General features: G+C 38.8%; 1 protein-coding gene across 1 annotated transcript in view; it reads right to left on the reverse strand.

Annotated features, from left to right (window-relative positions):
* Nucleotides 1–366: 366 nt before the first annotated feature.
* sacs (sacsin molecular chaperone) overlaps nucleotides 367–27,306 on the reverse strand; it is a 50,517-nt gene continuing 23,577 nt past the window's right edge. Inside the window, 4 exon segments of the mRNA XM_052107240.1 lie at nucleotides 367–13,932; nucleotides 16,134–16,225; nucleotides 16,934–17,454; nucleotides 17,457–18,418. Of these exon segments, the coding sequence (XP_051963200.1) occupies nucleotides 2,381–13,932; nucleotides 16,134–16,225; nucleotides 16,934–17,454; nucleotides 17,457–18,418 (13,127 nt within the window). The 3' untranslated portion in view covers nucleotides 367–2,380.

Below are 27,306 nucleotides of genomic sequence, written 5' to 3' on the forward strand. Positions count from 1 at the left end.
TGATTTATATTTTGTTTCAACAGGAGAATTGTGTCATATTTAGGTTCACATATTAGCAGTAAATGGAAATAATATTTGCCATACTGACATTTGAATGATAGTTTAACTATCAAACATGCATGGGCAAGTACAAGTTTTCGGTTTCCGACATCCCAACCCTGATGAGCAATTTTTTCTGATGTTTTGTTTTGTGTGTTCAATAAATGTATGTTATTATAGTTATTTCTTTTAATAATTTCCATTTACCTTTTACTATGATTTAGGTAAACATTAGATACAATGTTAGATTAAATGAATGCATGACCACAGAAAATAAATACAATTTCACCCAAAATATGAAAAATTCTGTCATTTACATCACCCTCATGTATTTTCAGTAAAAATTCAGTTTATATTCACTCACACCTGTAGTAAATTTATCATTGCACAAAAAATAAAAATAATAAAAATGTTTAAGTTACCAATGTCATTGTAAAAATGTGCTCTTCACAGTCAACCATGAATAGTTTATTCCACGATTGAAAGCGTTCAATTACAAGGGATGATTGAGATAAAGCTGGTCACATGATCTCAAAATGGTGGCGCTCATTAATGTGTGAACAGCATTCTATGAAAAATAAAACAGCTTTTTCTCTAAGATTTATAAGATTAGAGTAATCTCATGTGAGTGTACATAATTTTAAAAATATTTACACATCGCAATTAACAATCAATAAATAAATAAACCTGTGTACCTTTAAATGAAAATCTTTCTAACAGGCCCAAAACAATGATCCTACTGGTTGAGTTTGGAGAGCAGTAATATGACATGAAATGTATGAGATTAAGACAAAAGACAAAATTAGTTTGTCAAAACATTACAGTAGCCAGGGTTTAATTTCAGTCTCTCACAGTTAAAGACAATAGATGAAAAACATTATTGACATTGAGCACCATATGATTATCTATGTTCGTCTTACACAAATTTTAGAGAACTTCATGCAAAACATTCTTAGCATGAGAAGAAAATTGGGTTCCGTTGTAAATAATAGAAAATACATATTTGATCAATGTTTCTAAGAAACTAAGCATGATGTGCATGATGCAGAGCCATAGCAGTTAAATGACAGTTCAAGTAAAAAAAAAAAAAAACTAATTCAGAGTGAAATCTAATATACTCTTTAAATGGTATGTTTTTATTGTTTATTTAGCAATAGCTGATATAAAAAAAAAATCCTGTGGTGCTCAGTTGTACTTCTAGACAACAACCAGTAATGCAATGTTCAGTTGAGACAAAAGTTATTCAGAAATGATGGGATTATTTCCATTTTGGTAAACACAAACTCACTGTAACATTAAATTTTAGGATGTAATTCATAGTCTTTAGGACATTTGAAATATATAATTTTTCATTGTTTAATGTCTAGATTACGTGCAGATATGGGCAATGTCCCAAAATAAATGAGAGGATCATTGGATTTAGCTGGGTTTACCAGCTAAAAACATGTTTTGAATGCATAAACAGTGTTTTTATTTTTTTTTTACTTTTGGGCGGCATGACCGATTTGCGTAGATCCCATAGAGGAATTATGGGATGATTAATCTGTGACTGTTGAATTGCACATTATAACTTTACGGCTTTCATTCATTCAGTTTTCTGCAATCACTCAAGTGCTATTTACACAAAAGTGCAGTGCAAACTCATGCTAATAAAACACAATACACTGAACTTATTGACTATGGCAGGAAAAATACTTTTCTAGAAAAGATAAAAAAGCAGCATTTGGTATTCTTTATGTACAAAGGAACAACAATAATTAATAAACGTACTTAAAACAATAAAGATATTGCTATGCTTTTGCACATTATGCACAATACTCTGTTGTATGTTAGTGATAAGTAGTGTACAATTTTTAGGCTCAGGTATTATTTCAGAGAAATGCCGCAAATATGTACATAATAAGCATGGGTCACAGCATCAGAGGTGGCACTGTCCAAATAAAATGCCAGCTAGATACATCATTTTACCTAAGAAAAGTCTATTATAATAGTTAGCTATATTGTACAACCACCACCATTGATTTGTCCATTTTTGTGTTTAGCATGATCTAATGATGACAGTTAAAGGAATAGTTAACCCAAAACAGAAAATTCAGTTATTATTTACTCCCCTTTATTTTGTTCCAAACCCATATGGCTTTTGTCCTTCCATGGAAAACAAAAGGAGATTTAAGTAAGAATGTTAGGGACCTCAGTTACCATTCACATTCATTGTATGGTAAAGATCAGCATCAACGTTTCTAAAAAGAAAGTAAAGTCATACGGGTTTGGAACAACATGTGAAAACATGATGACAGAAACTTCATTTTTTAACTAACTATCCTTTTAAGAGGGTTAACATTCAGATTTTGTGCTGAACAAATGTCTCAAGTTTGATGATTATCCGAGCAGTACACTCCATTACTCTCATTGCTACTTCAGAAGTGTACCTGTCATTGGGAATCTGAGGGAAGGGCAAAAGGTCAGGGTAGCGAGTTCTCAGGCTGTCCACACCATAACCGTCCAGAATGTGTACATCCTTGGCCAGCCCTGTTAGCTGGGTACTGTACTCCTCTACCTTTTGTGCAAGTGCTGTGGGCTTCACATCTTTGTCTGACTTCCCCCTGACTGCATAATCTGCAGCAATTAATGCAAGCTTTGTTGCCAGGTAACATTTAAAACATACCCATTCATTGGCGTTTTTGTGAAGGTCATTTCTTGCAGCAGAAAAGTTGGCTCTTGCTTGTCTTAGCCACCGACGAGCCTCCACGGGGTTCCCAACAGACCTGAAAGATGGTGGAACGAAAAAACGATTTGAGTGAGACGTGCCTGCATAGCAAGTAAACTGCTCTCGGAATTGCTGCTTTTCGGATTTATGGCTTGTTGCTTCTTGGTTCCATGATGTGTAGAATCGCTGAAATGAGAATTTCTCTGACTGGAATCGAGTGGAAGATGCAGAGAAAGGTCTCCTTGTTCCTCTATCATTGGTCTGCTCTGCCTGGGTTTGCTTCTCAATCCTGCTGATCTCCTTTTGCAAGTGTTTGAAGACTTCTGTGGCAATATCAAGATTCTCAGCATTTTTATCAGGATGCCACTTCAAGTACAACCGCCGGATAATCTTCTTGCGTTCAGTTTCGGGAAGTTTCCAGGCTTGTTCTATAACTGAGGTCACTTCTTTTAGAATTTCGGGTAATGCATTGAGTTTTATCTTTTTGGGGGATGACTCAGTTGGAGGAGTTATTTGATTTTCCTTTCCAGGAAATATGGGAGGTACCATTCTGGCACGAGGGGACTGACCCTCTGAAGGGCTTGTTGGAGTTGGTGTGCCATTTCGAATATGGGTGCTATCATCCTGTCTTGAAAACTTGTACAAATCAAGAGAGCTTACAATTTTGTACTCGCTATAACCAATGTCAATCTGAAAGCATTTGCCAAGGACACTTGGACTGTCCTCATCCTCTCGTTCTACTTCTTGAACGATGATAGCGTATGTATAGGTTGGTTGATAAGTGCCTAAAATATCACCTCCTTCTGAATCTACCAGGTAACCCACATACTCGCCAGGGTAAAACACATTCATGGGATCCATGAGCAGTAAATGATGTATCTCTGCAGGTATAGGAGTACCAGGAAGTGGAAGCTCCAGTTTTGATGGCTCCATAGTGTCATACTTGACACCAAGATTGTCAAGTTTCTCTGTTATTCTGTAGATGTCATTACAACCCAACATAGCAATCAGATAGGAGGTGTCAGAAATCAGGTTATCTGTAGCTGACTTGAGGGTCATTGCCAAAGCAAGAAGGAAATTGATATCTTTACTGTCAGAATGCTGAATGTAGAGGTGAATAACTGCTGTTCCATACCTTTTAAGAAAGGCAAGGGTCTCACTACGGCTGTAGGGAATTGGGGTGCAGCCTTTTACTCGCAATGTTGTTTGTAGTTTCTCAAAGCAAGACACCTTTAAGCCCTCACACAGAGCTTTGCATAACCGTATTGCTTTTTCCTCATTCACCATGTATGCATTCTCGTTCTCATGTTTCATGATCCGAATTAATCCAGTGATAAACTGCTCTGAAGACAGAAGCAGTTGGAGTCGTCCCTGAAGTGAGCAGTGTGCACCGAATTGACACATTTTTGGAGACTCTTCATCTAGTTGTTCCTCCAAGATACTACTTAGAAGCCTGGGCCTCAGTTTCTGTGGGAGCAACATGATCAGCTTTGTGTGGAAGGCGTGGTCTTTGCCTAGGTAACACTGGCTCATGTCGACAAGCATCTGAACACCAACATTACCCTGAATTCGGCTCTTGTAGTGTGGTGCATCATCGAAGACTAAAGAGTTTGATTTGGCCAATCGTCCATCATGACTCGGAAGGTAAAATGTCAAATCTCTGATGTTCTCAAGGTCTTTACGGATCTGTACTGGATCATTCTGGAGACTTTTGAATAGCCCAGAGACAGTTCTTTTCACTGTTCTCATTTCATTAGGGTCAAGCTGCTTGCCTTCTGAATTTCTGTATATTCGACACAAAACTTCAACATACTGTTTAGTTGAGACAACATCTTCAGTTCCCAACAGTTTGAACAGTTGGTGAAATGTACCAAGCTCAAGGGGAAGTTTGTACAAGTAGGGTTTTAAGTCAGACTCATTGTCCAAATTAATGACAACTTCCTCTGGTTTAAGGAGTTTCCAACCCTCCTCAACCATAACAAATGCCACTCCTCGTAACTGAAAGCGAAATTCATGATAATCCGCATTAAGGAATTCATAAATGCTCCTTAAAACCTTGTTTCGTGTTTTTACTGTGTCGTCATCCAAGTTAGTGATGCTGCATATGTTTTTGCAATTGCTGATTACCTTTTCCAATGGTGGGTCCACAGTGACATTTAACATGCTCAAAATGAGATCAAGCTGCTCTTGGCTGGTAAGCGTATTTCCTTCTTGGTCCTTTATGCTTGCTGGAGTGGCCCTCTCTGGTAGAATAGGACAAGATGTCCACAACAACTGCATGATATCAGTCTGTTTGAATTTTGGATTTACTTGAGACCCACTGAAGCGAATTAGAGGGAGAGTGCCATTCATTTCTTGGTACTGAGCATGGAGGCGAACAAGTTCTGCTGGTGCATGCTCAGGACACAGGAATGGGATCATAGAGAGTTCTTTGAGGAAAGCTCCATCAAACAGATCTGTTCTTTCACTGAAAATGTGATTTAGGAGAACATCAACAATGGTCTGAACTTTTTCCTTGGACCAGTTCTCTGTATGAGCTTTGATGCTGATCTCTTTTGCAAACTGTAAAACTTGCTGTTGAGACACAACATATTTCAGACCAATGTTGCGTAGGAATGTTATCCATGAGGTTAAATAGGATGTCCCAGTTTTTGGCTTCGATACCTGCTCAATTTTTCGGAAGAAATCATTAGGTATGAAGGCCTTTTGTGGAAGCATTACCTCAAACACTTTCACTGTTTGATCAAAGAAGGCTTTTGCAGGTTTAAGCCTATTGGTGGAGTCATAAATGAAGGACAGACCTTCCAGTTTCTCATAGAGCTGATCCTTGATACTGCTTGGCTCCTCCATTGCCAGTAATCGCTCCTTCAGATAGATAACATGTTGGGTTTTGGCATCATGTGATATAATGTCACATTTTGGAAAGATATGATTCAGGTACACCTCAAGATCATCAATTGGGGTGCACCCAAGAAAGCTGTAGAGCTCTTTAAGCTGTGGATTGTCAGCAAGAAAGGCCGAGGATTGTGTATTATGTGCCCACTTTTCAATGTCGGTAGAGGGAATACTTTTTGTTAGAACATAGCATGCACCAGAGTTTGCAATGGAGATGTATCGGCCACTGACTGCTTTGTAACATGGCAACAGCTTCAGACATTGCACATCATGCTGGGTCAGGTTTGTCAAGTTGCAGTTAAAATACAGCAATAGTGCTTCAAAGTCTTTGTCTGTCAAGCTTCCTGTTTTGAAAGCTGAAATCTGGATCATGTACTCAAGTGCTCTTAGTATGCTTGAGGGATTGTCAATATTTGCTGTGTGCTGAGCCAATAGAGACAAGAAAGGACTCTCTTTGACACATATTTTGTTTACAGCCAATTGAAAGCATCCTCCCTTAATCAGAGTATGAAATACTTTGTCATTTTGTCCATTCGGGAAGATGGCTGCATAGATTAGGCTTAGGGGTAACAATACATCATGCTCTGGCACAACTATTTTGTTTCCTGACACCATGAATTTGATACCTGGAAGTAGTGCCCAATCTTTCAAGATGTCCAGAACTGTCTCGAATTTTGGCCTGATCTCTGCTTGGTCATCTTTGGTTGCAAGTTGCTCAATAATGAAGTGCCATGCACTCTTAAGCCAAGATTCAGTAGGAAAGTTCTCCTTCCATTTCACTGAGGTCCTTGTTCTGCACTCTCTGGGAAGTACAGATCCCAGCAAACCTCCAAAACTGCTTATGTCAAAGATTTTAGCCACATTTGCTTTTAGAAGGATGCTGCTGTACCTTATGTATAGTGTGTGCATGAAAAGCTCTTTTCTTGATGAGATAAGCTCATGATGATTGGTCAGAAACTTTGGATATCTGGAGTCAAAAACTTGCAGAATGTTGTCCATGGTCATCAGCAATGGCAATCCCTCTATGTTTATGTCATTTTCCTCCACATCTTTAAAGCAGTAGTCTACAAGCAGTTTCAGACAATGGAAGAGCTTGAAATTGGACTGCTGCAGCCGACATGGTAGTTTTCCAACTTGGCAAGATGTGTCTGGGGATGAGAATGTCAGAAGGAAACCACGAACATCGTCGGGTGTCACATAGTTGACTGGAATCCCAGCATCTTCCAGGCAGAAGTACAGACTGGCTGTCTCATCACAGCTGTAGATTAAGTTGAAGCCAACATCCAGGAGCATAGCCTTCATCCTGAAGACATTTTCTGCCACCGATTTCCGTGTGGTTATGTTGTACTCTGTGTTTTTAAGATGCTGCAGCTCATCCTGCAATAAGTTGTCAAAGAATGCCCTACCTTTGGTTGAGGTGGATGTGTTCACCCAGGAGATGTATATTGCAGCGTGCATATCCGTGTTATCAATGTGGGGTGCTCGAAGAACAGGGAGTAGTCTTTTCAGGTCCATATTAATGCAATGGTAGATTGCCTTTACCAAACAATACCAGTCTGGTTGAATGTCAACTCTATTAACAGGAAAGAAAGACAAGAATTTTCTCAAAATATCCCTGACAACATGGATAGGAGTTCCTTGAAATATCGTCATGGTGGGGTCAGGGCCTGGGAATAGTTGACGTTTCAGTTGAATTAGCAGTTCTACACATGCAGGAGCAATTAGTGCTTTCATTAGGTTATTGTTCCAGTCACTCCTCACACCAACTCCATTGTCGTCCCTCCACAGATTTCTTCTGGCAGAGTCTAAAGCAAAATGGCCATTCACATGGAAACACAGGCCAGTCTCCAGAGATAGAGGAAGAAAACAGAAGGCCCTGTGAGGTTTTTTGTAGTTGTGGCTGGTACATGCTGCAACACCACCACGTGGAAAGAGAGTAATGTCCTCATTTTTGTGAGCTGAAATGACACTCTTAGATACTTTCTCCATGTCAGAGAATCCAGATCTGTTGCAAATCATCCAGGTTGTAGAATTACCATCTGTGTCCTCTATGGCCATTGTATATGTAATCTGCTGGACAGGAATTTGGGGCAGCTGTTTTTTCTTGTAAACACTGTCCAGAACTGTGGCATGAAATTGCTTGCGTTTTAGGCGATCCCCATCTGTTATATTTGCTGTAACAGAGTAAAGAGTTTTTAAATCCCCAGTTCCATTCTCGATTTCACATATTGAAATTTTCTCCATGTGATTCAAAAACATGAGAAGTTCTGCACCATCTGTTCGTATTTTATCAAGGAAGTTTTGAACCATTCTGTCTGATGCAGGTGCTGAGTTGATCTCTGAGATTTTTGCCATTTCCATAGTTCTTATGGGAAACCTGAACATTGTGCTGCGTTCCAGCTTGAAGTGATTCCCTAGGTATAAGTTTAGTACATCAGAAAATTGGGATCTGAAGTCCGAATCCAAATCTCTGAACATTCTTCCTGGACTGACAGATGTTGCTCCAGGTGCATAACGGGCATGTGGATCAAAGATGCAGAGAATGTCATTATTAGAGATAAAAGACGGACAGTCAGTTATGTGATACACCGAGTTAAATCCAATGCCATATTGCCCAGTTTTTCCAGGGTTTGCCTCCTTGGTGCCCCTTCCGAGATTCTGGATGCCTCTAATATCATCCTCTGTAAATGGTTGATTGTTGTATACACAGAGTGATGGGCCTTGCATGGGCACCCATTTGTCATCAAATATTCTGTCAGTTTGATGGTACCTGGGATCAAACACAAAATATATTTCTGTGGCTTTTGCATCATCTGCATTCTGCAGGAGCTCTTTCAGCATCTCCTTTTCTGATGGATAAGCATTGAGGATACTTTTGATTCTGCTGGTGAGCTTCTCCTTCTGCCCAAACTCACTTCCCAGGGTAGTGAAGCAAATGTTGGATGCGTATCTTTCCAAGGCTTTGTGTCGTTTTGGAACTGTCCCTAATTTTACTGCCACCTCTCTTGGAATATCACTATGGCAATATTTAACGGTTGTGTCTCTGACTTTAATCCAAGGACAGTCATTATAGCATAGTGATTTTGATGGTTGTAGTGTGAAACTGCTGTCAGGAAGAAGTATCTCATCATAATTGCTTTGGCAGAATTCCTGATTTTTGTCTCGGATCAAGCTCCATATTCCCTCACTAATTATTCTACGAGACAGTTGAAAGTTCTCCTCAGTAAGAGGCTTTCTCCCACATTCATTCTTTATCAGCTGTAAAACTGCTGAGAATGTTTCAACAGTGAAGCTAGGCTGAACTCCCACATTTTCAAAGAGTTCCCGACAACTATTTCTGTATTTATTGGGAAGTTGGTAGAGATATGGAGCAGCATCAAAGTTTAAATGAAATGCCACTTTTGATGGTTCAACATATGTGTTCTCTACTAGAATTGAGCAAAATGTTTTTAGCTCCTCCATAATTTCCTCTTTCACAGAATTGGACTGCAGCAACTCTTCATGGAGATATTTGTAGCAAGCATTGGTTATGTTCTCCTGATACAGTGTAATGCCATCAAAGGATTTTGAGAGCTCCTTCAGCTGACTAATGACCAGTGCAACAGATGGCTTTTTAATCAATCCAAGAAAGTCTTTCACAGCCAGTGAAATAGGACCACATCCTTTAAAGGAGGGGGAGTTCTCATTCAGGATGGGCTTCATTAAACATACAGTGTCCTGATGGTCTGTTGTAAAAAGCTCTTTTGCAGTGAACATGGCATTTTGGGGGAAGTTGTTTCCGTGCCATGGAAGTGAAAATCCAGCAGGCTTGGTCAAAAATGGAAGAAACTTGATATCTTCTAATTTGGCAATATATTGATTTGCTGCTGGATCTCTAATTTTGAGCTTTTCATCAATGAGACTGAGGATTATACTACTCCTGTGGCATGCAACTGTGTGATCGTTTTCATTTAGAGCCAATACAGACTCAGCACGTTCAAGCAAGTCTTCCCAAGATACATCATCCTTTACCATACCCAGTTGCACTAACTTCACCAAGCATACTGGATTTGCATAGTCTCTCAAACTTCCTTCAGGGAATCGTCCATCTTCACTGTTGTACAGTTTAGCAACTCTGCCCTCTGGATGTATAAGTCGAGATGGTAAAACAAGCTTCTCTAATGGTCCTGAACATGGAATGCATGGAGTTTCCCTCAGTATGCATGCAAAATCCTCTAGTTTTTCATTGAGGACATAATACATTAGAGGGTCACGAAGTTCCTTATCAATGTCTTGGATATGGGGGAAAAACACATCTGAGAAAAACTGTGTCTCAGTAAGTGTATTCTCGATCAATTTCCCTTTACAGCCAGCATCATCAAAGCCTTCCTTGACCCAGTCTGGCAGCTCAACAGCACAGAGATCCTGGGAACCACACTTTTTGAGGTATTTCAAGAATATCTGGAAGGCAGCAGATCCAATGTCTGGTCTGCAAAGCAAAGCGTCATCCAAAAACCGAACATCATTGATTGAAACCCAGGTTTTCCCATCGGAAAACACTTTTGCAATATCATCATCACCTTTGGCTATTTCTTGATAAACTCCTTGGCAAATCAAATTGAAATCATCGTGGACAACTCCAGGGTCCGGCCAAGATGCATAATAGCTGTAGTCTAATAATTCGCCACTTTCTGCCATAAATCTCAGCATGTTAAGTGCAGCCAAGTATGCTTGCACAATCACATGTCTCATAAAAATGGAGTTCCATTGACCTTTTGTGTCTGTCTTCCAGATCTCTTTGCGATTTGAAGTGACTGCAAAGCAGCCATTTATGTGCACAGGCAAACCAGTTTTGATCCTAAGAGGTAAGTAGCAGAACACTTCTCCAACTGGTGTTGCATTTGTTTTTACAGTCCATTTTCTATTTTCTTCTTCAGAGAGCAGCACAGCTACGCCTCCACATGGTACCAGACCAAGACGTTTCCCACTATCACTCAAAGAGAACTTCAGAGCTTCTGTCACATCCATGCATGAGCAGATAAGCCAGTTTGTATTTTCCACTCCCTTTTGTGGCATCTCGTCAGTGAGTCTCTTAGTTTGTGTGCCTTTAGCTGCCATCTCAAAGTATGAGGATGGGTCCTCCTCAGAACCTCTGAACAGTGGGGACTGAAGATCAACAATGCGCCTGAAGACATTGTGGAACTCCTCCACAACAATTCTGATGATGCAGCCTGACTTTGGAAACTCGGCTGGCACTCTGTTGGTGGCTGCAACTTTTTTCATGACTTTGGCAGCAGATTTCAGAATACTTAGGGGTCCATACGCTGCTTTGGAAGACCACACACTCTTGTTTATTGTGACCACATCCTGTGCAGCAGCAGGATTTGGCTCCTCACATTTCAAATACTTCAAGACCATTGTTCCAACATGCTGTGTGAACAAAATGAGCCGATGGCCACAGATGCTGAATTCATCTACAAGAGAGTAGATGTCAGTGGTATTGTAGTAAATACTGCTGATTTCACTCACAGATGCTTCCTGCTCAGTTCTGAAAGGAAGTCTGAAGAGGGTCCCATCATACTTGTAAGGGGACTCTAGTGACAGAGGAAGCTGACAGTTAAACACATTGATGAAAGGTCTGAACTGATTAGGAAACTTCCTTAGACGCTTCTGCTGTTTGCTCCAGTTGATTTTGATGCCTGGATTTGACTTGTCTCTGATGTGTTTGCCGATGTGATTGATGTTGGGATCAAACATGATCATGAACTCTCTACTCATGATAATAGGTATATCAGTCACATGATAAACAGAGTTGAAGCCCAGCCCAAATTTGCCCACTTTGTCAGCTTCGCACCTTTTCATAGACCCACCTAGCCTGGTTATATTGAGGAAGTCTGTATCAGAGAAAACAGAATTGTTGAAGGACCACAAAGCAGGGCCATGGCAAACAATCATGCCAGGGTCAAGCAGATTCTCTCGAATTTCAAGATTCTTCCGCATATCAATCAGGAAACTACATTCAGTGGCATTTGCATCATCAGAATTTTGCAAAAGCTCTTTGAAGATATCCGCAACTGATGGATACTCCTCTAGAATGTTTTTTATTCTTACAGTTAGAGGTTCTCTTTGGCCTGACTGCTCAAACCCGAGGTTCTCTGGGTTTATCAATCTCGTGCTCAAACATGGGACTCTCAACCATTCAGCAGTCTTCATTGGAATATCATCATGTACAAGGATGATGGGCTCTGAGACATCATCTAGTAAGTCATTCAAATCCTCTACTTTGATATCACAGTAGGTACATTCATGAATTGGCTTCATGACCAGTTTGCTTGGATCTTTATGGCAAAGAATGGGTACATGCATATCAGCATCTACTGATATTTGACTGCAGTATAGCCACCGTAAAATGTTTATCAAAAGTAGGACATTGTGTTTGCTCTCTTCTTTTGTCATCTCCTTCTCACACCTTTGCCTGATCGTTTTGATGACTTCAAACACATGGCTGGGAACAACTTCTTCAATAGAGCCACAGAACTTAAAAAGCTTGTGGAATTTTGCGATGGTCTTTGGTAACGAGTACAAGTAAGGCTGAAGATCCAAGTCTGGTATGGGCTTCAAAACTGTGCGCCCAGGGAAAGCAAATGTTTTCCCCGTCCAAACCCACTCGAAGGGCAGAGACTTCATTGCCTCTCTTGCATCCTCCAAATGAGCTTGCATGAATTCATAAATCTCGAACAAGATCTGCTGAAACTGATACCAGTCCTCGGTGGTAAATGCTTGGGATCTATGCCAGTCATTTACTGCTTTCAAATGCTGGAGCACTTGATCAACCTGAGGCTCTAAGGATAACTTCAAGGCTTTTTTCATGCCAGCAGATGTACGCTCCACCAAGGCAACAGAAGAACCAACAAGAACAGCATGAGATATATCACACATTTCAGAAAGAGAAGAAATATTGCAGGAATCACCTCTCCAAACAAGAGATTTGGGGTAATTCAGAGGTCTATCTTTGCAAACAGGTACCCATTTAAAGTTTAGCAGGGTTGCTTGAACCTCTGAGGACTTCACCAACTTTGTCTGTTTGTTCAATATAGTTAGGAGTGTTTTCGCCTTCATTACAATGGAATCCCATTCTGGATTGCTACTCCCTTGCAACTCCTCAATTTTTCTGGCAACCTGCTGTACATCCTTTTCACTGAGCTGCACTTCATTTTTCAGCCCCAGTTGTCTCAGAGAATGAAGGACATCCGAAGATGAAGTATAGTCATTTGGGGGAAACCTTGTCTTCTCTTCCATAAAGAAGAGGTTCTGCAAAATCTCCAACTCAGGATCAAAAAATTCTGTTGGTGAATGGAGTTGTTCTGAAGATGTATGAATAAACTTCAAAGGAGAAAGCCAACTAATTACTGCCTTGTTTTCGTTCTTTAGAAAAGACAAATGGTTAAGGGCCCAGAACATGATTTTTTTGACTTCCTCTTTGTTGTAGAATCCTCTCTCAATGTCTTGAATGATCACCTTTAGACATTCAGTGCTTTTCACCTGCTCAATGTTCATCAGCTTTATAATACGGATAGTTGCCTCATCACTGTTTTCAATTACATTTATGGACAATTTCACATCTAGTGGATGCTTGGCAGTATGATGTAATACTCTGGCTCCTTTCAAAGTGGTAAATGGAGAAGGGTCCATCTTTGATTTTTCCCCAGCTTTGTCAAAGATGGGAAGCTCCTGGATGATGCGTTTCTCCTTTTCTGTGACATCATTAAGACTAGCTAAAAAGCCTCTGAGGGCAATCTTCTGTTTGATAGAGAGAGATGAAACCTGGTTTGCTAATCTCTGAGATGAACACCTGTCCATAATTTGCAGTAGGTTGCTTGGGGATGATTGATGAATATAATTTTTCAGGAGGGGATGTTGCAAACACGGATCAAGTTGCTTTAAGATAACACAACCAAGCTTCTTCACAACTTCAAGTAGTTCTTCAGAGGGAGGGCCCTCTTCCTCGTTCACAAGAATGATGGGAGAAGGAGTTTTGAGATGTAGCAATTCTAGAGAATCCAAGGTGTCAGTCAATGGCACATTTGGAATCAAAGGCATATCTTCAAATACACTAAGGTCATCTGCAAAGTTTATGTAGAGATGCTTCCAAACCAATCTAAGCCAAGATACTGAGGGGTGTTTCTTCTCTTGATCACCAGGATTCCACTGTACAGCAAAGTCTCTAGTGGGCCAGGCGGTAGTAAGGACTTCTTTAATTAGACGTGCTGATCTCTCTGGGGTTAGCACTTGAACCTGAGTGCAAGGCCTCCCTGAAAGCACAAACACACAAATGCAAAACATGATACAATTACTTGTTTATTTATTTATTTTTTTAAATAAGAGAATGTACAATACAGTGGGTTTCAGTCTAAGATCACTAGTGAAAATGCTTCCAAAATGCATTCTAATTTAACACAAGTTACAAATTATATTATCAGCATAACTATTTGAATGAAAAGAAAAATTGAAAAATTTATATGAATTTCATAATTGATATATCCCTTTTGCTTTAAAGACAGCATGCACTCAAGCTGGGATGGACTCAAGTGTGTGCATAACAATGTTATCCCAGTGTGATTTAAGAAAGTTGAAAAGAGCATCTTTAATTAATTTAAATCCAACCTTTGCATAAAGTTGTTGTTTACAATTTATTAGTGACCTAAAAATGGTGCATAATCTAAAATTAGTTTTCTTCATTTTACTTCATAATGTTGTAATATTTAATTGACCAAGAAACAATCTGGATTATTAATGTGGTCTCAGACTTTGGAGACTTTGTAAAAAAAAATCATTTCAAACTACACTGCAAATTCTAAAACACAAATCGCAGGTGACGATCACAGATAAGGTACAAATATTGTTGATATTCAAAGCATTTACATCCATGCACAAAAACAGAGTTGATAAGGTTCACATGCAACAAATATTTCAAATAATACTATTCTATTTAGAAAATACAATTCTTCCACTATCCATTCTCATGGTGCATATACAATATGGTGTGTGTGTGTGGGGGGGTACGTCTTCTGATTGAATGCAAGTAGGTAGTTGATGCATAATTTTTTAATAAACATTACGATTTCTAATTTATATGAATAAGGTGAAGTATGTATTAGTTCCTGTAAATGGTGGCTTAATTTTTTCAACATTTGTACTAAAATATTTGCATTCCTTAGTTCAGTTTAAATGGTCCTGCTCTGTGACAAATTAATTAACAAATATTGCATGTAGTTTTTCAATTAATATGCAGTCATAAAAGCTGCGTGCTTACTAATTATAACAGAATTAGCTTAATATTATTAAAATAGTTTTAGATGGAGTATAGTTTGTCACATGTCTATGGCAGTTAATTTTCAGGAAGAAACTTTTTTTTATTTTTTTTTATTACCATTTGGAATGAATTGGCTGCTCACTTATCATGAAATGATGCAGTGAATATTAAGGTTATATTCTTTACGCATATCTAAAATGGAAGCGTTCCAACTTACCAAAGTTTGATGTTAGTGGAGTCTCTCAAACATTAAAGTGCTTATTATTCAAGCATTTCAGACTATTTAAATAATTAATATTTATTCTTTATATTGGGTTATTGGGTCATTCACATAAATACAGGTTAGTGATTAAACAGTGTAATCCAGGAAAGCTATGGCAACTCCATGGTGTACTTACCTGAACAACCCCAAAGATATTGTTGAACTGGAAATAAAATTCAAAAACCAGGATAAAGGTGAAAAACAGAGTTAAAATAAATAAACAGAAAATGATAAAGCAAATAATGACATATTCCATTGAGGTATATAATCAGTATAGCATATTTTGGCAATACTGCAAGATGATCGTAACTATAATTTTAGTTTTCTTTTTTATTGTGTATTTGTTATGTATATGACTTCAATGAGGCAGGTACTTATTTTATGACACACTTGTAAATGTAGTACTACATTAAAGTTTATCTCATATAAATAAACCTAATATGTAATTCTGAATCAAACAGAGAGTAACACCTTTAATTTTACAGTATGTAATATGCTATATTTTACACAGAAACCATAATGTTGATATAATAATTATTATTTTAAACAACTGCAACAATAATTGCTGGACTGGCCAACTAATATATGGCACAGGTAGTACAAAAAGCTATGACAAAGATTGTAATCCCACCTTTAAAAATAATAAATAGATCCCAATAGTGACCCCAATAAATGACTTCGTCTGCTCTCAATAAGACTACGATTATGTCTCATAGATGAAATTTTAAATCCTACTTTTGTCACTGAGAGGGCTCCATCCTATTTGCAATACACTGAGTTAAGCATGGAAAGAGCAACTCAGGAATCTGACTGCAGTAATGGCAAACATGAAGCTTTAAAGTTTTATTCCTGCAGCAAAATAAGCAAGTGCTACCACCGAAAAAGGGCATTGAAAGCAGGTGCTCTTTATGACCTTAAAGATTGCTGCAGGTATTTACCTCTGCTTCTGGCTGCTTCTTTCAAACTCGTCATGACATGTGGGGCGATGCTTTCCAGGACAAATCTTCCCTCCAGTCCTGGATAAAGGGACCTAGAAAAATCATAACCTATGCTTAGCACATACTGTACTTTTTTGCCATACAAATAGGGTGGTTGAACTTTGGTACATTAAAAGTTATAAGAACAATAACAATACACATTTTGATCATTTCAGTGATATAATACTATGAATAAACTAGGGATGTCAAAAATACCAGAACTTTGGGACAAAGTCCATACTAAAATAAAACATACTAAAGTATTTCTACAGTAGTTCTGAGAACAAACTCTATTTGGTTTCGGAGTGCTGTCACCGTGGTCAGGCCAGCTGTAACAAACGATAATGATGGTGATCTTACATTTTTTTTTCCTTTTTGTAATATAATATAGTAATTTAAGTACTTTGTTCCTAACCTTTCTTTAATTTACACAGATTTCTTTTATTTTTTATTGTTTCTGAATGCGGAACAAAATAATTGATACCGTTGTTAGATGAAAAACTTAAAGCACTTTATCACTTATATCTTAGTCCTGTTTTTATTATTTATTCTATTGATTGTCGATATTTATCTTTGTTACATAAAAATTGTAATTGTAAATAACTGAATACTTTAATAACACATTATTCTTTTCTGTGATTAACAAATTGGTATCAGGAATCATGAAATTGCTACTGAATTTCTTTTTTATTGTGAAAATCCTAAAATGACCCATACCAATCTCAATATAAGTGTTAAAAAACATATGTTGAACACCACACCTTGGATACTCCTGCGAGGCGATGTAAACAGCATCTTTGTCATTCACAGAAGAGGAGAACACAGCGAATGTATCATCCTGCAAAGGAAGAAGCTCCAGTCCGATGAGATCATTGTAGCAGGCATCGCTAAGGATAAATTCCAGCAGGAGTAGCTTTTCATTGGATGCCCCTTTATGGCGACATTTCCTCAGAATCTGCCGCACAAAAGCAGGGGTCACTTTTCTCAGGCTTCCTGGCTTGGTGAAAAACATTGTCAGTACTGCATCGATATAGGCTGGCACCTGTGCCAGCATCATCTCTGAGCTCTGGAGGTATTTGATGACTGTCTCTGTAGTGTCCACTCTAGAGTCCAACTCTGAGAACACTGACTCCTCCACTTGGACCCAGCTGCCACTGAGTGAGTAGATGACCGACTGTTGAAGCAAGTCATTGAAGAGAGGTTCTAAAATAGGTTTCCACCGTGGTCGAATTCTGTTTGGATCAGGCCAGGCTCCGTAGATACCTCTGGGTGAAAGGGGAAATCTTCTTGGTCCTTCTTGGTTTGGATTCGCTTGATGGTCTCCATGATGAGGGTGAAGTAAGCCCTTGGGATAACCGTGACTATAAGAAGCTCATTCCAAAGAGCTGCTGGGTCCCTCCACTGGTCCACCTCCCTCCATTTGATGCTCCTACGGTTGTCCGTCAGGCCAAAGAAGCCACTGACGTGGACCGGTAACCCAGTCAAGCTCTCTTCACCAAGGGGCAGAGGGAGGAAACAGAAAGCACGTCCTGAGAAGCTGGAGGTGGCCCCCTTGTCCTCATCAATAAGAGTGAGGGGCAAAGCAATACCAATGGTTGGAATGAACTTCAGATCATCAGCAAGAGAATCGAGCTCACCACACATGCCCCGCCCTCCCACACCATTACACACCAACCAGGTGGTCTTCTGGGTCTCTTTAGCAGTTTCGTCCTGCACTTCAATGGAAAGTTGGTAAGTGGCACAGGTGACTGAACTGCTTAGTACGCGATTACTGTAGCTATCTATAGCCTGCCCTAGGGTCTTTAGAGAATTGTGCCACTCCATCTTATCCTCTTGACTATTGCTTGCTGTGACCTCAAAAAACATTCGCTCTGTGCCATCTGACTCACGTACATGCAGAGAGACCTTCTGGACGCTCCTCAGGAACAGCAACACGGTCTCTGCATCCACTTTGAAGGATTCAAAAAGCTCCAGAACCTTCTCTTTATTGAAAATGTTGTTGCTTAATTGGGAGGGTTTCATGCGGAGTGGAAAACGAAAGAGCGTTCCTGGAAAGTTGCCATCTTGAATGGTTTTATTTGAGCTACCAAACAGGCCAAAATAAGGGGCAAACTGATCATTAAGCTCAGTTATCTCCTTTATATCAGACTTCAAATTCCAGCACTGTCCAGACTCATGGACTCCAAACAACATTTGATGAGGGTCCAGCATCGCAATTTGATCCCCACTGAAAATACTAGGAACATCTATAAAAAGATGGAAATGTTTTTAATAGTTTAACACATTAACCTGTACTATATATTTTTTTCAAAGTTAATTTTTTTTGGATAATTATGAATTATATATTAACATATAGGGAGAGATTTACACAATACTGTATGTTTGATACAAATGTATGATGACCTCAGAAAGTATTTGGACACATTTATATGTAAGATTTTTTTTATTTTTTAAAGCCACAATTAAAATGGATTTCATTGCAAATACCACTTGCTTTTGCTTCATATTTTGTTATCTAATGCAAACAAATTATGCTAGACCTTTTCTCAAAACTAACTTTTTAAATTTTTTATTAGACATCATCTGCCAAGTAAAATGAGTGGCTAAACTGGCTATACTATTTATGTGGCTAAACAATTGAAGTCAGACGTTTACATACACTTAGTTTGAAGTCATTAAAACAATTTATTTTTTTACCACTCCACAGATTTCATATTAGCATTCTACAGTTTTGGCTAGTCATTTAGGACATCTATTTCGTGCATGACACAATTCATTTTTCAAACAATTGTTTACAGTCAGATTGTTTCACTTTTAATTGACTATACTGGTGGCCAAATGTTTGGAATAATATACAGATTTTGCTATTTTGGAAGGAAATTGTTACTTTAATTCAATAAAGTGGCATTTAACTGATCACAAATTATAGTCAGGACATTACTGATGTAAAACTTCATCACCACTATTTCAAAAAAGTCATTTTTGATCAACTCTAGACAGGCCCCATTTCCAGCAGCCATCTCTCCAACACTTTATCCTTGAGTAATCATGCTAAATTCCTAATTTGGTACAAGAAAATAACTTGTCATTATATCAAACACAGCTGAAAGCTATTTGGTTTGTTAAATGAAGCTTAACATTGTCTTGGTGTTTGATTTTCAGTTGCCACAGTATGCAATACACTGGCATGTCTTAAGTTCAATATTAGGTAAAACATGGCAAAAAAAGAAACTGCTTTCTCTAGAAACTCGTCGGACAATCATTGTTGTGAGAAATGAAGGCTATACAATGCTTAAAATTTTCAAAAAAACTGAAGATTTCATACAAAGGTGTACACTACAGTCTTCAAAGACAAAGGACAACTTGCTTCAACAAGGACAGAAAGAGATGTGTAAGTCCAGATGTAAAACTAAACAAGATGATAAGTACATAAGAGTCTCTAGTTTGAGAAATGGACGCCTCACAAGTCCTCCGCTGACAGCTTCATTGAATTCTACCTGCTCAACCCCAGTTTCATGTACAACAGTAAAGAGAAGACTCAGGGGTGCAGGCCTTATGGGAAGAATTGCAAAGAAAAAGCCACTTTTGAAATAGAAAATCAAAAAGAAAAGGTTAGACTGGGCAAAGAAACACAGACATTGGACAACAGATAATTGGAAAAGAGTGTTATGGATCTTAACCCCATTGAGCTTTTGTGGGATCAGCTAGACGGTAAGGTGTGTGAGAAGTGCCCAACAAGACAACCACATCTATGGCAAGTGCTACAGGAAGTGTGGGGTGAAATGTCACCTGAGTATCTGGACAAAATGACAGCTAGAATGCCAAGGATCTGCAAAGCTTTCATTGCTAAACGTGGAGGTTTATTTGATGAGAACACTTTGAAGTAGTTTAAGAAGTTACTTCAAAGTTGTTTTCAAATAGTAATTTTTCACGTTATTAATGTTCTGACTATTGTGATCAGTTGAATGCCACTTTGGCAAATAAAAGGGCCAATTTCTTTTCAAAAGAGCAAAATCTTTACATTATTCCAAACTTTTAGCTGCCAGTGTATCTCACAATTCCAGTGGGTCAGAAGTTAACTGTGCCTTTAAGCAGCTTGAAAAATTCCAGAAAATTATGTCAAAACTTGGGCAATTGGCCAGTTGCTTTTGATAGGCTAATTGGCATCAATTGTAGGTGTATCTGTGGATGTATTTTAAGGCCTACCTTCAAACTCAGTGTCTCTTTGCTTGACATCATGGGAAAATCAAAAGAAATCAGCCAAAAAATTGTGGACCTCCACCACTGATCTATATATATAACTGGATAGCTCATGACGTCACAACAGTGAAGCTACTGCGCCGCCATCTTGGTATTCCCTAATGTTCTGTATTCCTATGGGTCTCAGTGGGAAATCGTCTGTTTTGGTGAGTAATTTTTACCTATCCAATCACATAAAAATTTTTTTTTGATGTCTGCATACACTGCATCACAATGCAATCTTCCTAAATATGTAATTCATTATTTATTTTGACTTTCATTTTTTCCCCCTGCTTATTCTAAATGTGAGCGTGTTATGTTACTCTTTATTGCAGCAGCATTACGTTCAGCGGCGCACGTGTTACCTCAATAGAAACAAGTTTAAGAAACTGAGGTAAGATATCAGTAGACATTTTCAAACATATTTTTTGCAGGCTTGAAAATTTTTATTCTGAATACATAATTATGTTTTGTAGCTTTTGTTTACGTTGAACGTGCATTGTGGTTATTTTCTTAGGATAAACGAATATTAGCTATGCAGCTAACGTTAACTTAGGAAAATAACCACAATGAATAACATTATAACTCACCAAGTTGGCTTTTTTGGTCAAGTTGAATATCTAATTGCGGATCAACACCGGTTACATATGATAAATATAATGTGGGCTTTCATTAATTCTCTGTGTGTGATTTGTACTTTTTGCAGCGCAGGCCTGAATACGGTCCAGCTCACGGGCATCATTTATGAAGTGATCAATTGGAATAGACGAGGAGCAGGGCTGGACTGGTAATCTGGCCTACCGGACATTTTTCCGGTGAACCGAGCGGGCCGCAGTGTCGGCCGCGATAAGCTAAAACGAGCCGCCGCGTTAGCGAACACTCTCCCCCCAACAAGTTTTGGGCCAGTTATGTCAAATCCCGTTCCGATTTCTCTTCCCAGTCCAGCCCTGACAAGGAGCACATGGATAATGTTGAAGTTAAACAAGGTAAGTTTGCCGTTTGGATTTCAATAAACATCGCACTGAATGTTAGATAAAGCTGGAATTGGTTTGCAGCAGGAGGAAAAGCTGTATGAGGAGTCAGCCTGGCTTCACTGAAGAGCTGTTTTAACAGAGTAAAATATATTATACTATCTGATTTTATTTGCAATGAAGATACTTTTGCAACATGCAGTATAAGTCTCGTAAAATTACTGTGTTTCAGATAGTATAACATATATAACATTTAATATGAATAGAAAAGTTGACCCAAATATGTAAATTCTGTCATCATATACTCAACCTCATGTCCTTCCAAATCCATGTGACTTTCTTTTGCAGAACCCCCAAAAATGTATTTTGTATTCCATATAAGGAAAGTAAAAGTGAGCAAAATAGCTTGTTTTGGTCACCAATGGCATTCATTATATGGACAAAAACATTTTTTTAAAATGTCATCTTTTGTTTCACAGAAAAAGTCATACAGGTTTGGAAGGACATGAGGTTGAGTAAATAGCTGTGCGTAAGGTCTTAAGTTGGGGTATAAAGTTCAAGGCTTCGTAACTACTAGTTAGTTTGCAACTAAGTCGGTGCTTAATTTGGTTGCTCCACCTGTTCTTAAAGTCTTAACTAGTAAGTCGTAAACTCTCCGTAAACTCTCGCATACTATGACGTTTACCTGCATTGATCTATTAAGCAGCGTTCATATTTATACACAGAAGTATTAAAAATCCATGAACTTCAATTTGATTTTGTTACGGTTGATGTACAAACCTTGTTTGCTCACGTAACCGTCACTGCGGACGTCACAAGAGCAGCTCTCTTGAGAAACATATTTTGATAATTAAGATATTATTTTAATTATTTAACATTTTATACTTTTATATTTGACTGTCATTCATATGATTTTGAAGCCTGAAAAGGAAATCATACCCTTATTTTATTATATGACTCAAGCTTGTAAAATGTTTTATAAATGAATTAGTTAGTTTGTATGGTAATTATTCATCATATTTAGGAAACACCTAAAACAGGCAATTAATTGTCATAATCACAATTATTTGATTGATGCCAAACATGCAAAACATGAGCTTATTGATGTCATAAAATATCAGTCTGCTTTTTTATTCCATCAGTTACACCTGCTCTGAGTCTTCTGTAAATATTTAGTTTATACTTAGGGTTACGTCGTACTGAAGTTTAATGGTGCAATGCTCAAATATTTAGTAGTGCGTAAATTGTGACTTCGTGCTCATTTACGCCACAACTAGGCTAAGTTTAACTTTTGTATAGCTGGTGCAACCGGCTCCTGATCTTTATCAAACTTTTCTTTTTTGTTCTATTTTGCAGTACAAGCTTGCCCAGAGTTTTCTTAAGCCGTTTGGAGTGTGATGCAGCACATGTTTCCTTGGCAATGAAGTGGAGGCTGATGTTTGTGCAGCTTTCTGCAATGCACTGAGTATGAAGATGTGATTGTTGTATGGTTCTAGGTTGAACATGTTTGCCTCAAGTTCCTTGAATGCAGAACCACCATGGAGATCCAGAACATTTGTGGGGACAGAGATGGGCCTTGTGAGTGTGTGCTGTTGAAGAAATCTCTCAGCTGTCTTGCAGACTTTCAGGACGCTGTCTGACGGTCTTATAAATCCACCTCAGGACTTCATGTCAATCAGTGTGTTCATCTTGGGAAGAGCTCTCGACACTGAGTGCTGATAAACAGGTAGTGCACAGAATCATCTTCATAGTTGTTTTAACTGCAAAGCCTGCTGTACCCCACCACAGCCTCTTTGAACATGGACAAGCTGGGAAGACATACAGTGATGTTTTTCTCTGTGTCTTCTGTTTCAGGCTGAACATCACTGCCAGTGGTAGAATTCTATGAGCAATCCAGTTATATATGTAGATCAGTGACCTCCACAAGTCTGGTTCATCCTTGGGAGCAATTTCCAAACACCTTAAGGTACCACGTTCATCTGTACAAACAATTCTACGCACATACAGTAATTATCTACACTTATATTTCCTAATTTTCATCATATTGTGTTTGTAGTTGCGTGTTGTCAAGCTTAATATGTCCACCCTGTCATTGTGAAATATTAATTAATATAAAAACTTTTCAGAAATTCAAAATATATATTTTAAACAGTGCACAGTCAGCTTCAGTCAGTGAATCACTTTGCTAACTGCTACACACCATGTGCTCATTAAATGCTAACTTTAGCCAAAAATGTCCACCCTGTCATTGTCCACCCTGTCACCAAGCCTTCCAATGACAGGGTGGACATGGTTCATGACAGGGAGGACATTTACAGTTTTTGCCACATTTAGATTTTTTTTTCACATATCAGAACAGTTATAACACAGTTATAACACATATTATAACAGTAGATTCTATACATGAGTGGACGTGAACCTTTTTGGCAATATCACTATCAGCAGGTGTTTTGATGATGATGATAATTTGATGATAATTTACAAGCCTTTTTTCCAATGTAATAAAAGATTGACATGAATTTCATTGACTGTTTGAAAAAATACAGCCCTAACAATGTAAATAAATAAGACTAGGCAAGCCTAGTTTAGCTGGACCAATTAAAGGGGAGTTTGTAAGAGAACGTTTTGAATTGTTTTGAAATATTATAATTTTTTCCAGGAATGAGTCTAAGTGGAGCTGAGATAGCAAGGAGATATAGGGAATGTCGTGATGCTGACCCAGAGAGAAGAAGAAAGTACCTTGAGAAAGAGAGGGGGAAATGGAAAAAAGACAGAGAGACTGGAAAGAAGAAGGGTATTAATGAGCTAATTGAGAGAGAGAAAAGGGCAAAAAGAAATAAATGGAAGGAGGCAAAAAGGCAAGCCAGGGCTAGAGCCAGAGCCAGTGCTTTGCTACAGTCAGAGACACCACCCAACTCTCCTAATATTCCTGTAGCTCCTGAAAATCAGCCTGAGCCAGGCCCCTCCAGGTTAGAACATGGACGTTTAGATACAGAAATCATTAGAAAGTTTAGATTTATTTGAAGGACAATTATCAACTGTTTATTTTCCCATTCATTTACATATTGAAAACGAACAAAAATCTTACTAAAAATCCTAACAAATATTTTGTGTCTCAGGCAACGGCGTCAAGGGGAACGTATTCGAAGAAATTTGAAGAGAAAAGTAAAAAAAAAGATTTAACAATTGGAGGTACAACTGGCAAAAGAGAAAACTAAAACTGAGAAATATAAAAAGCGTTTCCATAGGGCCAATAAAGAAAGTTCATCCATTTCGCCACGTGCAAAAGTCAATGCATTGTTGGATAACCAAAAAGTGAATTCTCCCATCAAAAGAGCTCTTCTTTTCCATACATCACTAATTGAGGATATCAGAAGAAAATACACAAATGCAAAAACAAACAAAGATAAAGCAGTTGATTGCGAAAGTGGTCACTGGAAATATAGTGAAGAAATACAAGCTGCAGAAGTATGCCCTGACATCTTTTGGCTACTCTAAGAAAAGAGCAAAGTACCCTGTGGATCTTACCTACTGTGGGAGGAAGTGTGTCAGTCGAACTGAAATTAAAAAGAAAGTTACATCCTTTTTTCTTAGAGATGATGTCAGTCGCATGACGACTGGCCGCAAACAAACAGTCACTCGGCTGAAGACAAAGATGCAGAAAAAGTTACTTACTGACACAATGAGGAACTTGCATAGGAAGTTTCTGTCTAACAACCTGGGCCAGATATCATACACCTCTTTCTGCCATCTCAAACCTTTTTGGGTGGTAACCCCCTCTTCCTCTGACCGTGACACATGTCTGTGCAAAAACCATGAGAACTTGCAATTTATGGCCAATGCCTTGCAGGACCATGGATTCCTGTCTTCAAGAAATATTGAAGAAATGTCTGAAGCAACCATGTGCAACCCCAAAGCCAAGGCATGTGCTTATGGTGAGTGCAAGAAGTGCCTCCACACTTGTCGCTCAATGCTGAAAACTCCAGGGCAAGAGAATATTTGTTTATCTCAGTGGATGACAGAAAAGATCATGAAGGATGAGAAAACGTCAACAATAACAGTAAAAAGAGAAATAACAACAACAGAGGAAGACCTAAACACCCAATTCCAAGAGAGGCTTTTCCATTTTAGACGCCATGTCTTCAACATCAAATGGCAGTTTGATGTCTACAGGGAGATCAGGAGGAACCTGAAGTACAATGAGTGCCTCATACATGTGGACTTTAGTGAAAATTACACATGCAAATACAATGCAGAAATCCAGTCTGTGCATTTTGGAGGCTCACACCAGCAGGCCAGTCTGCACACTGGAGTGCTCTACACAGCAGGTGAAGCGGCGCCGCACACCTTCTGCTCCATATCACCCTCCAGAAGACATGACCCTGTAGCCATCTGGGCCCACCTTCATCCAATTTTAAAGGTAGTGAGAGAAAGACACCCTCAAGTCAGCATAATTAATTTTTTTAGCGACGGGCCAGCAACACAATACAGACAAAAAGGAAATTTCTTCTTTCTCTCAACGGAACCCTACAAGTATGGCTTCAAGGGAATAACATGGAATTATTTTGAGGCTAGCCATGGGAAGGGTGCACCAGACGGTGTGGGTGGGGCCCTTAAGAGGTCAGCAGACCGGATTGTGGCCCAAGGAGGAGACATCCCTGATGCCCAGAGCTTATATGACAAATTGAGAAGCCTGAACACATCTGTTGAGCTGTTCTTTGTCCCAGAGATGGATATTGAATCAAAGCCTGAGGTAATAGTCAGTTAAAGTTCCAGTCCATAATCCAACGTACTCCATAAGGGGCTTTTGCACCGCATAGCTCTAGCAGGGTGGTAGGGGTAGGTTTAGGGTTAGGTTAGGGTTAGGGTTAGAACTCATTTCCCCCTGGACCATATTTCTGGTTGCATTTGCACTGGCAGTAGGAACTCTGAAGCGGCCTATTGTGCTGGCTTAGACCCTACTCTGAAACAGGAGCTAATTTAGTTCCCCCAAAAGGAGGTCCTAGAACTAAAATCGTTCCTAGTTCCTACAAGTGCCTGATCTGATGCTTTTTTCACATGTTGTGGTTAAAATACATTTTATTTATTTATTTATTTATTTATTTATCTCACTTTAGGTACCTACAATAGCTGCTGTAAAAGGAACCATGAGAATCCATCAAGCAATCAGTTTGACACCTGGACAGATGATGTACAGAGACATTTCATGCCTGTGTAAAAGGGAGGATGGTGTTTTGGACTGCACCTGCTTTAATCTTCAGGAGGTCACTCTCACTGATGTTCCACTTACATCTGAGAAGGCCAAAGCATGTGGAAAGTCAAAAGATATCCAAATGAGGCCAGAAATGATTGAGTCTAAGCACATCGGAGAGTGGTGCGTTGTCAATTATGACAATGAAGGCTACCCAGGTGTCATCATGGATGTGGAAGGGCACAGTGTGCAAATTAAGTGTATGCACCGTAATGGCACCAACAAGTTATTTTGGCCAAGTCCCAGGGAGGACATCAATTAGTACCATGATTAGCAGATACTTTGCCTAATGACAGAACCACAAGCTCTGAACAAGCGCTCTCTACATATTGATCCGTCTGTTTGGAAGTATGCGGAAGATCAATTAGAGTGATGCAGAAAATTAATTTCTGAAATACTTTTTTATATCGCTTAAGGGTTTCTTGTTCCTGTTGTTTCTTTAATGTTCCTGTTCTCTTCTAGTTCACCCATTAAAGCATTTGTCCACCCTGTCATCTTGTTGTCCACCTGTCATCTTGTTGTCCATCCTGTCATGTTCAACTTTTATTAAAATAAACAAATTATTTTAACAAGTTAACAAAACCTCGTGTGTGATTTCTTAATAAACAAATGAGGCCCAGTTAGTATTGTTTTAAAGTTTGACTAAATATCTTTGTTGTTAGATTTTATTTAG

The sequence above is a fragment of the Xyrauchen texanus genome, chromosome 36 (genome assembly GCF_025860055.1).
Source record: "Xyrauchen texanus isolate HMW12.3.18 chromosome 36, RBS_HiC_50CHRs, whole genome shotgun sequence".
Taxonomy (NCBI): domain Eukaryota; kingdom Metazoa; phylum Chordata; class Actinopteri; order Cypriniformes; family Catostomidae; genus Xyrauchen; species Xyrauchen texanus.